The sequence below is a fragment of the Anopheles stephensi genome, unplaced genomic scaffold, assembly GCF_013141755.1.
Source record: "Anopheles stephensi strain Indian unplaced genomic scaffold, UCI_ANSTEP_V1.0 ucontig31, whole genome shotgun sequence".
NCBI lineage: Eukaryota > Metazoa > Arthropoda > Insecta > Diptera > Culicidae > Anopheles > Anopheles stephensi.
The window spans coordinates 115,751-131,831 of record NW_023405247.1 but is presented as its reverse complement, the minus strand read 5'-3'; the positions used below and the strand labels follow the sequence as shown (position 1 = coordinate 131,831).

The 16,081-nt window shown below is 44.6% G+C and overlaps 1 protein-coding gene across 2 annotated transcripts in view; it reads left to right on the top strand.

Moving 5' to 3' along the window:
* LOC118516514 overlaps positions 1–16,081 on the top strand; it is a 29,432-nt gene that overhangs the window by 8,023 nt on the left and 5,328 nt on the right. For both annotated transcript variants that reach the window (XM_036062448.1, XM_036062446.1), the window contains exon 2: positions 15,467–15,813. In XM_036062448.1, the coding sequence (XP_035918341.1) occupies positions 15,467–15,813 (347 nt within the window). The remainder of the gene's footprint in view (positions 1–15,466; positions 15,814–16,081) is intronic.

The following is a 16,081-nucleotide window of genomic DNA, read 5'->3' as shown; positions in this document are numbered from 1 at the left end:
GTCATATTTCTGTCTCACTACATGTATCGATACCACGTGGTTGGATAGTCAGTCCTCACTACGGGGTGATGGTCGGGACGGGATCGGAACTAGTGATGAGTGCGTCTGCCCGAACCTACCGGGTCGGAGCCATCCGTAAGTGATCGGAAATCGTTCGGGATGTATTTCTAGTTCCAACGAGTTTGGGTCGACCCATAGCAATTTAGGAACGATCCATGGATTAGGTCGAACTCGTCGAACCGAACTCTGTTGCACCCACGGGTCGACCAGAACCTACGGGTCGCACTCGCGTATGTTTTGCTGCACCTACGGGACGACCCAAACTCGTTGCACCTACAGATCAAACTCGATTCCTATAGGAACGAGCTCGACTCCGGGTCGTTCCGTGAAAAGAGTCGAACCTATACCTAGTTTGAAGCCTAGTCCTGCCGTGTGAAGACCGGGGCCACTATTTCCTCTACCATTGGGCCGCTCCCTAATCCATATAAATTAACTTCTAATTGCCTCTTTTTTACAAAAAATAGCTTCTTTATAAAAATATTATTATTATTTATTTATTATGTAGACTTGAAGCCGTATTGTCAGCACCGCATGTGCTGCCGAAATACAAATGCCAACAAAAAAACAAAAATTCACAAAGGAATTTCACAGCAAGGCATTTCCTCCCTGATATTTCGCCTTATCCCGGGCGTGCTTGGTTGTAGATGTGTGGAGGTTGTGGTGCGTTTGTCCAGTTCTATTGTTGGTCTCGGGGCTATTGCTGTCTATGACTGTGTTGGTGAAAATGTTGTGTTAATACGGAACTCCATCCTTCCGTGTAGCGGATCTGGACTGAAACAAAACAGAAAAAAACAGTATCCTGGACAGTACAAACATTTGTCTGCGCACAGTGTTCTTCAAACTGCCCAGCAGTGATAGCCCGAGCGCGATCAAGCCAGCTCCGAACTATCGGCGAGTTCCATCCCGTAATAGCAGGATCTCTGCTAATTACGGGGTTGAACCCGCCGACCACCTCCAAACTCAACGCCAGCAAGGCCACACTCGCCCTATCAAGGCTCGACAGAGATGAAGAACACTGTTACATTAAATTCTGCCTCTCTTCTTACGACAGTGGCGACTTTGACCCCGGATGCTGTTGCTTCGTCAACGGATCTCCCGTGGCACTACAACAAAAAACTTAACACTTAAGACAAAGACAACACAACGAATAACGAAAAAGAAATGGCGGATATGGATTGGAAGGATAATGGGGATGCGTAATCAGCTTCTTTATAAAAATATCCTAGTTTTCGAATTAGATACTACTGTTATAACAATCATATGTCAGGTGTGATAACTCCATACCAGATTTCAAAAGTTAATATAATATTTAATCCTTGATTTTTTTTCTCTTCTTCCTTGTCACTACAATTTCTGGCTTTCTGTGACTTGGTTTTCCGGTGCAAAGTAGTCGCGCCCTACGTACGGGGAGGCGGTCTGGATGGGAATTGAACCCCGGTCCTGCCGCTAGCGCCTCAGTCACCGGACCTTCTCTTACATCTTCTTAAAAATAGCACATGATTTTAGAAGGAAAATTTGAGACAATAAAATATTCTAATACATCCTAGATAAGTAGTGGAGATTTTTTCAATCGTATTGGAATGAATTTATACAGAATGACAGATAACAGAGCTGCTACGCAAGGATGGTTTGCTGAGCCGACGTCCAGAGTTCTGTTTGATGTTGATATTGTGCCATTTTTAAAGTTAATAATGCTTATAATAATGGAAGGAAATATGGATTCCGTAGAAATTCAGCGCAGGATTGATGGACTAGATGGAATTTTATCCCAAATTTCTCCAAAGAGTTCTGCAAAGATTCAATGGGGCGATACGAATGTTTCAGCGAAAAATAATCTTCCATTGGCATTTACATAGTAATACAAGCAAGTAATACAAGCAATTTACAAGCAATACTTTTACATAGTCAAATTGCTGATTCTATTTTAGTCTTGAAAGTTTTTTTAGATGAAGGTACAAATATTGCTACAGAATCCGATTCGTCGCTTTCGAGATGAACAAGATCGCACGAATTAACGGATTGACTCCGTTCGTGTCGACAATCCAACAGTTACAATTGTGCTGCATAAAACATCAACTAAGCTTGAGCCGGTTGATATGCTGTTAGAATTCCACTGGCGACGACCAAAACGTATTTGTATGCGTTCACAAGAACGAAATAATTGTCAAAACTTGGAACAAATACTGGATCGCCACCAGAAGGAAATCGTTAGGTGGTTAGCCAGTGAAACACAGAACTTGGTTTAAATGTAATCTGGGATGCTCTTTAGAAAGCGCATTTTGAATAGCTTTTAATCACAACCAAAAACACGCATTCTGTGCAATATGCAGTTCCAAACCATACACTAAAATAGCTTACAAAATGGCGAAATGTTCGCTGCCTCCGTGCAGGACGGGAATCGTGCATTACCACACGTGCATTATGTAGATTCCATTCAATTATTTTATTTTATTACCTTTTAACGACATTGCGGTGATGATGATGGGATATAATCCCTTTCGCCTGCGTCATCCTAACGCCCGCGGGCTTATTATAATTTAACTGCATTGCATCAAGTTTCGATCCACGCTGGCTAAACCGAAAACGTTGGACGGATGTTTTCCTTCCCTCCCTAACCCGTTTCACCCTCGTGTCATTCAGTTCCGTCAGTTCCGTGGTTGCCGTGCAAAAGCAGCAATTAATTTCCAATAACATATTTAACATACAATTCCCATCATTTTAGTTGCACGGCGAGCCGTCGCTAATCAAAAGTATGGGCCTTTTGTGGAGCATGTCGGTGTCGAAAACATGGTTCATCCATTTCGATCGATTTTCACCCATGCCAACCACCCCCCGATCCATATCGCCCCGGAACCCGAATGGACACGGGCGTCTTGAACGGGTCGGAAGTGCAAAGCCAGCATGGGGAGGGTTGAAGCTTTTACCGGAGGTCACCTAATCCAATAATCGTTATTATTGCAAAACACTTTGCGAGCGGTTTAATTAGCTCCGACAATTCCAACAGGGCCGGCCGCGGCTGTATAGGGATTCATTAAAATGTGTTGTGCTTAATGTGTTCGGGATGGCGCTGCAAAACAGCTTACGCTGCTGCTGCTAGCGTCATTAAAACACGCTAGCAAAGGCAGCTCCTTTCCGTCGGGGGGTTAACGCTCCATCCAACCCGTTCGGCACAGGGCTTCAGTGGGAGATTCGGGTGGATGATGGGGTGCGGGTGCGATGGAATAATATAAATTCCAAGAACGATCCTGGAGGTTACACCGGAAAGGGGGGAGGGGGGTGTAAGCGTTTGGGGAGCTCCTCAAGGAGCAAAGGCTAAACTTTGAATGAGTCCCGAATGACTTCTTCCCACCAGGAAGCAGCACTTTCGAGAATGGCAGCACGGGGCAAAAGCATAGTCGATTAACACGGTGGCAGAGAAATAAATGCTTTCATCATACTTTGGCATTCCAATCCGGGCTACAGTGTGGCGCAGAATTGGAGCGGGTTGAGTTATTTGAAAACTTGAAAGATTATTTTAATTGCTTTACAGCAAGCAAGTAAAAAAAAAGCGCGAAACATTGTGCACGAAAAGTTGACGAGGTATAATTTTTTGTTATAATTTTAATAAAACTATTTAAATTTTTATTTAAAAATAACGATTAATACCTCTTGTAATCACCGTAAGCAAACAAGTTTTCCACTTTTACATAATTCATTTCTTGCTCAAACATTTCTCCACAACTTATCGGTACACGGCGCAGTGTGATGAATATATCCATCAGCGAACCAGTTGCGAGCGCCCGATACTTTCTTGCCGCAATCTCAAAGGCCAGCACACCATGGTGGCAACACTTAGTAGACGATAGACGAAACAAAGCACTAGCAACATCAACAACAACACCCCATTCTACCACCCGTGTGAATAGATAGGGATATACAGGGTGGGTTAAGTTTTTGAGATTTTGTTTGCGATAAACTAAAGCTTAGGCGGATGCTTGTGATGCTGATGGTGCTTTTAGCGTGCCACTTCTAGTGCTTCCCAGGCACCGCGCCAAACTACTACCACGTTCGGGAGCAATGTGCCCGGGTGAAAGAAATTTGCCTATCTCTCCGACTCCCTCTATCCGGTCGGTGACGGGTACGGATCGGATGCTGACTTTTGACGGTGAAAGGCTTGGCACTGTGGGAGTGAGTGAATCCCTCCAGCCCCCCCAAAACACCCGTTCCACCAGTGCTTAAGACAATAAAAGGAATCGCTTTTCTTTTGCTGGTTTGCCCGTTCGCGTCTATGGGTGTGGGTTAGTTTGTTTACTTTTGCTAGCCAATGTTTGCACTAACGTACAATTTCTGCTACTTCTGCCCATTTTCTTACGCATCCCACGGTTTGCCTGGGTACAGGGGAAGATCCTGTGAGATAAGCTATGAGGTTCTCTCTGTTTTTTTGGTTCTGCTTCGGTATAAGAGGAATTGTAAAACTTTTGCTGGCCGCTGTTTTGTTTTCCCTGCTGTCCACTCATACCGGGTACTTTGTGTTTGCAGAAGCGTTCCATTCTTTTGTGGGGGGATTTTTTTTTTATTAGAGGGAATTATTAAAAATTATATTGTACGCAATTTATTGGAATATCGTTTAGGTAAATTTGTGGCCCGTTTGAGGAGTTTTCAACGTGTTACAGTACCACACGAATTGAGGCATCTTTATATGGACCTACCATAGCTCCTTTGATTATATGAGTATACTAGAAGAGTGGCACGAGCAGCTTTTTTTCAAGTCGGAAGTATTTTAGAGATTACGAAGGTAAATCTCACTCGCAGTGGCATCTGCAATTATTAAAGTAATGGATTTCTTATAAAGCAGAAGCTTACTGAAGATTGAGCCTATCAATCGATGGCCACCACTATCAGTAGTGTTCGGTAGTGATCTCGCGAGCTACGTTGAGGCCTTAATAAGATCACGAAAAAAGTGCACAATGAAATATTTGCATGATCATATAGGACATAGAAGAAATATTAAAATTAAACACGTTAAGGAAGGAAAGGAAGTGTATAAGAATTCGTTATAATTTTTAATGAAAGCTTGTTAAAGTATGTAAATAATATTACACTAGTTTTAATTAATTTCCTCAATTGTTTAAATACGTTCAACCACATGTTTAAGGAATTAACTCAATACTGATGCATTTTTTTAAATAAATTTTAATAGCTTAATTAATAATTTTTTTTTTATTCAAGGCTGAAATAAATACCTAATAAACTTGCTAACACTTCATGTTCCCAGCGCAGCAAGGCAATAAACCCCGGGAGCTCTCGGACCGGAATATGATACTCCGACCGAGGGTGAGAGGTGGTAGCGGACTTGATCAACGAACACCGCAGCCAACCAATACAAATGTGCAAGTTCTGAGTTGGTTGTGAGAGAAGGTGCCTTTATTTGAGGCGACCTTACCATAGGCCCTTTTTTGTCGCTTGCTGCGGTAGCAATTCACAATGCATTCATAAATCCTTACAATTGATTCTTATTTCTATTCTTAATTTCTAATCTTAAATAATCTTAATTTCTAAACCTTGCTCCTTAACTTTAATTATAATACCTAACTTTATTTAAATTCCTATCTAATCTAGAATTAACTTAATTCTAGTTTCCCGCATAACGCATCATCATCAGCGTTCTTTTGTTTGTTGGCGCCAAACCCTATCAATGGCCGCGTAAGCATCACACACCCACGGGCGTAAGTGAGCCAGATTTTGCCTTTGTATCTCCTCGCTCATCGCTCCACTTATGGAGCGAGCCAAGATCCTAAGCGCACGCATCCTGTTCGACTCTCTCGGCTCAGGATGCTTAGACGCGCGGCTAACCACTATGGGTTTTTGACGGACATTTCGTTCCGTCAGCGACACTTTAGATAAACTAGATGAAATAGTAAATTTTAGCATTCTTAAAAATAATTAAAACAAATAACTCAACTAACAACTTATACCAATTTGCTATGAGCCGCCTTCTTCTCTTCTTCTTCTTCCTTGGCACTACAACTTCGAGAGCTCTCGGTCTGCCATTTATGGCTTTCTGTGACCCGTGATCTGTGATTCTGTGATTTTACCCATAGTAAAGTAGTCAGCCTTACGTACGGGGAGGTGGTCTGGATGGGATTTGAACTCCGGCCCTGCCCCGTGTGAAGACCGGCGCCGCTGTCGCCTCGGCTACCGGACCGCCCCATCATCACGAGCCGCCTTACTCATTAAATAAATGAAAATAATACATATTTTAACCCTCACTTTTAAAGAAAATTATATTAAAACTATTACAACCTTTCACATCACCAAATGATGGAATGATTTACATACGTTGTGTATAAAACTAACTGAGAGTTGATTTTTTTTTGTCCTAACAGCTATATCCTCACGGTAAAAGTATGTCTCCTCAGAGTGAAGTTATGTCGTCGCTGTGAGTCTTTACCCTCACAAAGTAGCTGTGCCATCACTGGCTTGCTTTGCTCTAAGAGCCTCATCGCCCTCAGTGAGAGCTGCACTGGAAGGATCTTACGCACTAAAAGTTAGTGAGCGATTGCCATTTCTTCCTTTAAAAAGAGAGTCCATTTGGATAGGCGTGATGTATACAAACGGGGCGGGCCGAACGTAACGTAACCGAATTTTTTTTTTTATTCATAAAGAACGGCCTGGCCGTATTGCTTGTTACCGAATATTCAATGCTATTTAAAAACATCCCCTATTTTCGATAAAAATCAACAACTGAAAACAGCACTAATGTTGACATAAACCCAAGCATGCCTGCAGTCTACCTGGTGTTATTACAACCGTTTCAGGGTTCAATGACTTTTCATTTACTGAGAAGGTTAGAGGGCTACAGTTTTAGGCTTCCTTGCTAGAAAAGAAGTGCAGTTCGTCCTAGTCTCGACAGTCCAACGTTCAGCCTCATAAGCTGTAAGATAAAAGCTTTCTACTGAGCGAATTAGACTCGGTCCGATAAAAGGGACGAATCCAACTTCACCATTTGCGGATTGAATTTTGATCATGTTGTAGAAAACGAGTCCACCAGGCATTAAACCTAATATTTGTGAATATGTTTCCCATACTATTAAGCGATTTGCTTTAAAAATCAATCGGAGATCTGATGTCTGTTATTGTCTTACTTGTCTCTTGAATGAATTTAATGTTTAGTTTTTGTTACATACTAACGAGTGTCTATCGACCCTGTAAAGTGTACATCAGCATGAAGTCCACCTCCGGGTAAGCTCATGTACAGCAAATGCGATCATTTGTGTTCAACTAAATGCATTTCGAGCTATACATAATAAATCCACCTTTAATGAAACAAACCGCTTCCTGCAATCCAGTCCGATTCACAGTGGTAAAACAGGTAAAACAAAAACAAAAACCCTTTTTCCATAAAACTACATCGAACTACGGCTCTTTTATTTCCCCAGCTTGCCATTACGACCCCCTCGTGGGATCGTCCCACAGCCCATGCAGCCCAACCACCGTAAGAAACTATCCCTTTTCTTCAGCTCAGACGGCGATGTTGTACGGGATTTTGCAACTCAGTGTAGCACTTGTTTGAACCGTATCTTGAACCGCAAGCCGTCGGCAGACGACAGCAGAGGGCAGCAGAATTTCAATAAAGGCTAACATATCTTCCTTTCGCCCTTCCGGTGGTCTGCTGTCGCTGCTGCTGCTGCTGCTACTTCTTGAGATGGAATTTAGCTTTCGCCGCTTGGCGGACTGGCAGCAGCATAAAGCCCCGCTTCAGGTTGACTGACGACGAAAAGGGCCAAAGGCCGGCTGGCTGCAATCATGGCGGGCGGTATCCCCACCGAAACAGTGTACAAACTTCATTTCGAGCTTGAGCCAACCGCCGAAGCGTCGTCATCCAACCGCCCAAGACTGCCTCCGGACGGTGGCAGTGGTAAGGTTTGGTGTTTTGGGGGTTCCCGGACCACAACCGGGGCACATCGTTGTGCGCTTCAGTCGCTCCAGATCTGGGCAAAGGCTTCGGTTCACACCATGCTTGATTTTCCATTTCCGCTCGCAAACACACACACCCGTAAGGAACAAAATAAAAATCGTTTTCTACGGTGAATGAAGATGATACGTGTGTGTGTGTGTGGATGTGTGTGCATGCTGGTCGGACATAAATAAACCATCTTTCGCTGCGTCTACCCCGGTCAAGCCGCCAAGGGTCGCCACATAAATAGATGAAAGGCCAGTGCAACAGAGGGTTTGCAGAGTCGGGTTTTGTTTTCCTTCTTGCTTCTCTCGTTCGCCCGCCTTTGTGATGATTGGTTGACGACGGTCGGTACACGGGGAGCCCTGTTGGAAGGGATGCCTGGAAGAACCTGGGTGGTTGATAAAATAAACATACCCGGCTACCGGGTAACTGCCACTACTGCTACTACCACGACTCCTAGGTCACCGATCCTGGGTTACTGAAGTCGGATACATATCAGGCTTGACGGTCGGAACTCTCAAACGCAGCGCAATAACAAAAAAATGGCTGAAGATACAGATCAGGTCCCATCCTTGGTTCAACAAGAAGAAGAAGAAGAAGAAGAAAAAAGCGCCAAACCATTCTTCAATGTTGCCTTTAGAAGCTAGAGTCTAGATGTGTTGAATTTTATTTTTAGTTTAGTAGAACATCGGTTCTACTGGCCCTGCCCTACCAACACTTATTTATCCCTGCGGACCCATTCCGTCTGGAGCGTAGAAATCTGCTTCCTTTTCTTTTTTTGCACAAACCCTCACACCAGCACACCAACAAAAAACCGAAGGGGTCACTGGCCGCCGGCTGCAATGGTGCATGGAATGTACGGTAGCCGAGGGTAGTTGCCCTCTAGCCGGCCTTTCAAAAATCAAGTGCTCCACAATAAAATAGAAAGGCAAAAAGAAGGCTCAAAGACATGATCCAACCCGGTTCGTGTAGATTCGCATGTGTGTGGGTGATTTTTTGTTTTTTTTTTTTCTGGAGGCACCCCTATTCTACCCTTCGGTCCAGTGTGTACACATTTGCACATTTTCCTGGGTACGGGCAAGTCAGCAAATTGAATTCGTGTGGGCCAAAAATTATCCTTATATAAACTTTTTTTTTGCTGTTGCGCCCTTTCTCGCTTGTGCAAAGAACCTTTGAACTTGTTCTTTGATATGCCGGGGATTCGGACCGGGGTTTTTGGTGTGCGTCATGTCCAAAAACCCGGGAAGGGTCAGGATTTCAGGGTAGGAGCGCTGGTAATAGTCAACATTCGGTGGCACACCGGTGTTCAGGCCTGATGTCCTTTCGACGCGTCCGGCGGGGCCGAAGTTTTATTTTTGGGAATATGTTACGGAACGATCCAGCCCCCCGATTCCCGATTCCCGAAATTGGAAGTCGATCAAATATTTAATACACTTACCCCGTCACCCGGGCGGTCATCGGGCAAAAGCGGATGGAAAATCTGTTCGGTTCGGATTATTGATTTTTATTTCCACTGTGTTATATTGTTTTATTATTTATTCAAATCAAGCGGGTATTATGCAATATCGGGTCGGGAAATAGGATTTACCCGACGAAACTGAAATAAGGTTCATTGATATGCCGATCCGGTCAACACTTTACTGGGCATATTTAATTAAAGTCTTGGTGTCCACGCCTTTGTGATTGTATTAAGTTAGACCAATTTGAGTATTTTTTTCCCACATCCTTATTTTCTTGCTTTTTTACTGCACTTTTCTTCCTGTTGTTTAATTAATTTCTTAATTTTTTCCCCCATAACATTTATTTCCATTAAAAAATACATTGTTTACTCTCAACTACTCCCTTGCTCTTGCAACAGAACATCCTAGCCAAAACTTTTACCTCTCAAAACTTCAGCAAACCATCGTTTGCTTTTTTTCATGGCTCATTAGCAGCGTTCGGAAAAGCCAACGCAGACGAAGAAGAGGAGGGGAAAAATGCCACCATTTGCTGTGTGTTTATTGGTCAAAAATAATTTCAATCAAACTTCAACTCCCACTCCGAACTGTGCCACGCGCGCTGCCCACGTAATTTTGTGTCTTGGAGCAGGAAACTTTGCGGGCTGTTTGATCTTACCGTTGTGGAAAAGCGAAAACATTGTGAAGTTGCCCATCGCAACCATCGGAGCTTATATCAAAAAAAGAACGCGGAAGAAGTGTCCAAAAAGCAAAAAAGAGTTTGCCTTTTTTTGTCTTGTTCATTCGATGAAGCAACTTGCAAACCACAGCTTCGTATGCCAACTGCATACCAAACTGTTTCGGAGGGGTAAACAGTGGGACAGATGTTGGAGTGTGGATGGGTAGTTTGAACGGGCGAGTTGGAGTAGTTTTTTAAAAACTTCCTTAAACATTAGTTATTAATATGATAAACAATTTTATTTCTAGAATTTCTGAAACCTTATTCGACTCTATAATTTTATTTCATTGACTAGCTTATTTTCTTTTATATGTTCAAGGGGCAATCCGGAGGCGACTCCAGCGCCGGTCTGCATACCGTACGACCGGGGTTCAAATCCCATCCAGATCGTTCCCCCCGTAGTGAGGACTGGCTATCCAACTACGCGGTATCATTAAGTCTAGTAAGCCAGAAATGGCACGCATGACCTAAGAGGTCGTTAGGCCAAAGAAGAAGAAGAAGAAGAAGAAGAAGAAGAAGAAGAAGAAGAAGATTCAATAGTTCAGGCAGTGGGGAGGCCCGGTAGTAGATGCGACAACGGCACCTGTCTTCATACGACAGGACCGGGTTTCAAATCCCAGCCAGACCATTGCCCCGTAGTGATGACTGACTGATCCAACTACATGGTATCATTAAGTCTTTTAACAAGAAATGGCTGGAATGACCTAAGAAGAGAGAAAGATAGAGTTCAGGCAGTAGCAGAAACTATTGGAACTAGTAATGAAATTCTTATAAAACGTCTCATAAATTAAAAAGGGACATATGGCCAAAGTTGCCGGTCCTTTATAATAGAGGTTTTTGTGATTGCAAACCCATGAAGTAGTGCAGGAAAGCCAAGGAAGCTGAATTCTTGTACCGAATCGTTGTATACCTCGACAAAAGAAGAAGATAAATTTGGTAATTAAGAGACGAACCATATTTAATATATATATTTATCGGTTTATATTTGATTAAAAGCCATATTTATCCATACTGTAATGAACATTATTAGACACAAATCGTGCTTAAGTTTGCAGTGTATTTTGCAACAGAAAACCCTTCCGCGTAATCACCGCTTTCGCTGTGTTCGGTGCGCTCGATGGAGACGCCTGGTGGTTCTGCTATAAAATAAACAATGCCGATATCTCACCGATACTGACCGCCGGTATTGCGCTACGTTTGCATTCCACCTGCCGTGCACCTTCAACACACCCCACAGTGAACTGTAAGCTATACCATTCCCCCCCCCCCCCCCCACAAAAAACCCAACCATGACAACTTTGACCCACTTGACCGTTTGCTCTGCTGCACTCGGTGGTGTGGAATGAAATTGAATTAAACTTTCCATCCAACCACCCAGTTATCTTTCGTGTGTGTGTGTGTTTCACTGCTTGTGTCGCCTAGCTTGCATACAGCTCGGAATGCTGTGCAGCATGGTAGTAAGTTTATCGTGCCTTTTTTCCAATTCCCTAACCAGTCCCTGACCGGTCCTCCGGAAAGGATCGCGCCGAATCTCGATGGCCAGTCACAAACTTGCACCGGACTGTGCATCGTATTGATATTGCTTTAATTGCACTAAAAGCAAACCGAACGAGGCAAAGGCCCACCCCGAGCGCTGGTGGCGGCTGGCTTTCCGTTCTGTAGCACGGGAGCGGTCGTTGTTTTACCCCGAGAAAGCATTGCATTGCATAAGCTGCAGGCGCACAGCCGGACCGGTACAGAATGAAAGGCATCGGCTGATGAAACGATGAAAAATGATGCAACGGCACATAATGGAAGCAGGATGTTGGAAGGATAAGCAACACCCCCCAAAAGAAAGCAAGTGGCTGGTAAATCAAATCACGTTTGCGAGTCGGCGAAGAAAACAAAAGTGCTGTAACAATAAAATTGAAATGAGCGCCCAAGGGAGGTGTAACTTTAGCCGTGCCACTAAAACAATGATCAATCATCGGATGCAGGAGTGTAAGCAAAACACTAAAAAAAAAAAAAAATGGTATCAAATTTCATTAGTGAACCAAGCGGGACTCCACCTTTTTTTCCCCTTCGAATGGTGATAATGGTTATGGTTTTCTGTCCATTTTGTATTTTATTTCCCGGCGAGTGCGCTCCCTCACAAACAAGCTGCCGCTTTCAAACGCAGTGGATGAAGTGCAATGCTTGGTGGGAGGGCTTCTTTTTTTTAAATTCCATTTTCGTATTCAACATCTTGCTCCATTAATCGTAGCGTTTGCAAAGCAGCAGCAGCACAGTCAACAGCAACAAAGAACGACAAATACAGTGCGTAACGGTGCGATACTACCACATGTTTTTAAGAATAACTCTAAAAGTTTTGCGGGTGTTATGCTTTGCGGTCTTGGTCTGCGGCAACAATCCTCGATACCGCTCACGGTTGTTCCGGCCGTTCTGGCGGACGCATTAAAGCGATCACTCCATCTCAATTTGGGCCCACCACGCCTCCTCTGTCCGTGTGGACGACCTAAAAGGGCTTTACGGGCTAGGTCGGCCGGTGTCATTCTCATGACGTGACCAGCCCACCGGAGCCTGGCGAGTCTAATTCGCTGCACGATGGTGAGATCATCGTACGGCTCGTAGAGCTCGTCATTGTAGCGGCTCCTCTATTGTCCTTCCACACATACGGGGCCAAAACTTCTTCTAAGAGGGCTTCGTCTGTTTTGAACTGAGTCCATGTCTCAGAGGTGTATGTGAGTACTGGGACTTTAAATGTTCTATACAGTCCCAGCTTCGTCCGTCGCGACAAGTATTTAGAGTGGAGAAGTTTCCTCAGGCTGTGGTATGACAGGTTGGCAGCCAGCAGCCCTTGTGCGTAACTCAACATCAATGTTGTTGTCGGTGCTGACTTTTGACCCCAGATAGGTGTAGTTTTGGACGAATTTGAAGCTGCGGCAACCTATCTGTACATCACCCCTGCGCAAATCAGTGTTTGTTAGCAGGGCCGCTGGTGGTGCCACCATCATTTGCGTTTTCGCCTCGTTAATCTTCAACCCGAGTTTTAGTGCCGCTCGCTCGATCCTTTGATAAGCTTCTGCTACATAGGAGAGCCTCAAACCAATGATGTGTATGTCATCAGCGTATGCCAGGATCTGGATTGACTTATAGAAGATGGTTTCCACCTCCGAGTCTCGGATGGCTCTCTCTAGCGCCAGGTTGAAAAGGAGACAGGCAATCCCATCTATCTAGTGCAGGCTCTTGGTGGTAGCAAAGGGCCCTGAGAGTTTTCCATCCTCCTTCACCTGGCATGTGATATTGGCCATTGACAATCTAACAAGCTTGGTAAGCTTGGCCGTCCGGTGGCCAAGGTGACAGCGGCGCCGGTCTTCACTCGGGGCAGGGCCGGGATTCAAATCCCATCCAGACCGCCTCCCCGTACGTAAGGCTGACTACTTTGCTACGGGTAAAATCAAGAAACAGAAAGCCAGAAATGGCAGGCCGAGACCGCTCTCGAGGTTGTAGTGTTTTACGTCGTACAGTTTTACCCTGGCTTTGCTGTCATATGCGGCTTTAAAATCAATGTAGAGATGGTAGGAGTGGAACTGCTGCTCTGCCATCTTCTCCAAGATTTGCCGTATCGTGAAGATCTGGTCAGTGGTTGACTTTTCGTTTCGGAATCCTCTCTGATAGCTTCCGACTATCTCTTCACGTTATAGAGACAAAAAACACGTGTTTTGCAACAGAAACAAGCATTAATTAAATGTAAGAGTTTTTAATTTTAGTGTAATCATGTGATATATTCTAGTACATATTTTAAAAGCTCTGATCCAACATAATAATTTTATTGGTTACTTTTCTTTTTGGCATTACAACCTAGAGAGGTGTTGGCCTTCCATTTCTGGCTTTCAGTAGCTTAATTTGACTCGTAACTGGATAGTCAGCCCTGCGAACGGGAAGTCGGTCTGGATGGGATTTGAACACCTGTTCTACCGTGTGAAGACCGGCGCCGCTGTCGCCCCAAGATGATTAGTTTTACTTTCGATAAATTTGAACCTTAAGGTTTATAAGGAAGACGAGATAACTGGAGAAAAAATGCAAGCGAATCGATGGTTTCGGTTGTACTGTTCGTAACCGATTACTCACGAGTTTGTGCTGCGTTTCTGGCGCTGCTGTCGCTGACCTAATGAAAAATCTGTTTTAAAAAATATATATTCTATGATTCATAAAGGATGGCCTCCTGGCCGTATTGCCAAAAAACTAATTGTTTATGTGTCCTAATATGCAAATGTCCTAATACAAAAAAGCCCATTTCTTACTACATTTATTTAGCTCCTGCACATCTTATAGTTACTGTACCCGTGGTTAATGGAGCAATTTTCAGCTCAGTGGAAAGATATATATTAGAGTGCGTAAAAAATGTACTTTTTTAAATCTATTTTTTAATTCACTACAACTTTACATCACATAGCTTTTACGTATGTCTCTAAATTTTCAAGTTCTTCTCAAAAAAATGCGTGCCCTTACTGTTTTGTTACGCACTGTATCACGCGGGCTTCATCGCCGTCTTCACGGCACAAGGTACGCGTGGATCCAATATGCGCGTAAAACAGAGCGTAAGAAAAACGGAACGAGTTGAATGAAATATTCATGTTCTTCAGCAAGCAGTCCTTTCCACCGGTACCACCCGCTGTGTCCCGGATGGAGCCCGGCCGGGCGGAGGAGAAAAGTTGAAAGGACGTGTGATAGTTACGTTTATGCTTTTCAACATCGCCACAACAACTTCACACCAGGCACCTTTTGTGCGCTACATCAATCTCATCGCGAGCGAAACGAATTTTCATTCGCAAGCTTTCCTCCACCACGCGCAACAACACACCGCCACCAGGGTGGGGCGTGCTGAAAGTCTTGCCCGGTGTTGTGCGCCGCCATGGGCTCGTAAAACCATCCGCCATCACGTTTGCTGCGCCACAGCCAACCAAAGTCCGCCGTGTGATTAAGATAAATGAATTTACATGCAAATGATGATGATTATTCCGCGTGACATCGCGACATTGGTAGCTTTGCTTGCGATGCAATCGCTTCATATTTCCTGCGGGGACGCGTAACGATCGTGGATGCCGCCAACCGCCGCGCACGGGTCGGAAAACTACCAAACGAATCCACCCAAATCCACGCCAAATGGAACCATCCAGCCATGTGTGGAATGGGAATTGCATAAAATTATAATCTAACCCACATATAGCCACTCCACCCATGACAGGTTTGGTACCTGTACGTCTTTGAGCCAGCATTTTCCGACGCCCGGTTTTCTCCCTTCCATTGCAGCGTACCACTCCGTGCACATAACGAACCTAAACGTACCGAAGACGTACGTCCTCGATCGGAGCACTTACGATGCGGCCGGTTCGGGCACACTGCCGACGGTACGGTACGGTGGCGAGCACGTTACCACCACAGGCCTGCCGATGACATCGACCACCGAGGAAGACACGCGCCCCGGCCTGCCGGTGCCTGCCGAAGCCCTCAACCTCACCGACGACGCCGGTCTGAAGCCACTCATCATGGACTGTCAGTACGAGATTAAGGCACGCGAGTGTGGCTTCGTGCTCAAGTGGTACTTCAACAAGAAGCTCATCTACCAGTGGATTCCGTCCCGGACGCCGGTGGGCATGGTAAGTGGGCTGGGTGGGGTTGGGTTTGGGGAAGCACCGAGCTCTCCGGGCTTCTTGCGAAGCTAAGTGAAGAAATGCTCTGGGCTTTGCTCTTCATTAACGTCGTCGATCGTGAAGCGGCGCACCGGTGGCAGGTCGTACAGTGTGGCTCAGAATGGGTTTAGTTTCTCATATCAGTAAGTGCAAGCGCCTGAATGTATGCTTTGCTCACAACAGAGCTGGTTAATGTACATCAATGTGTAAGCTTTTTCTATCGCATCATCTTCAA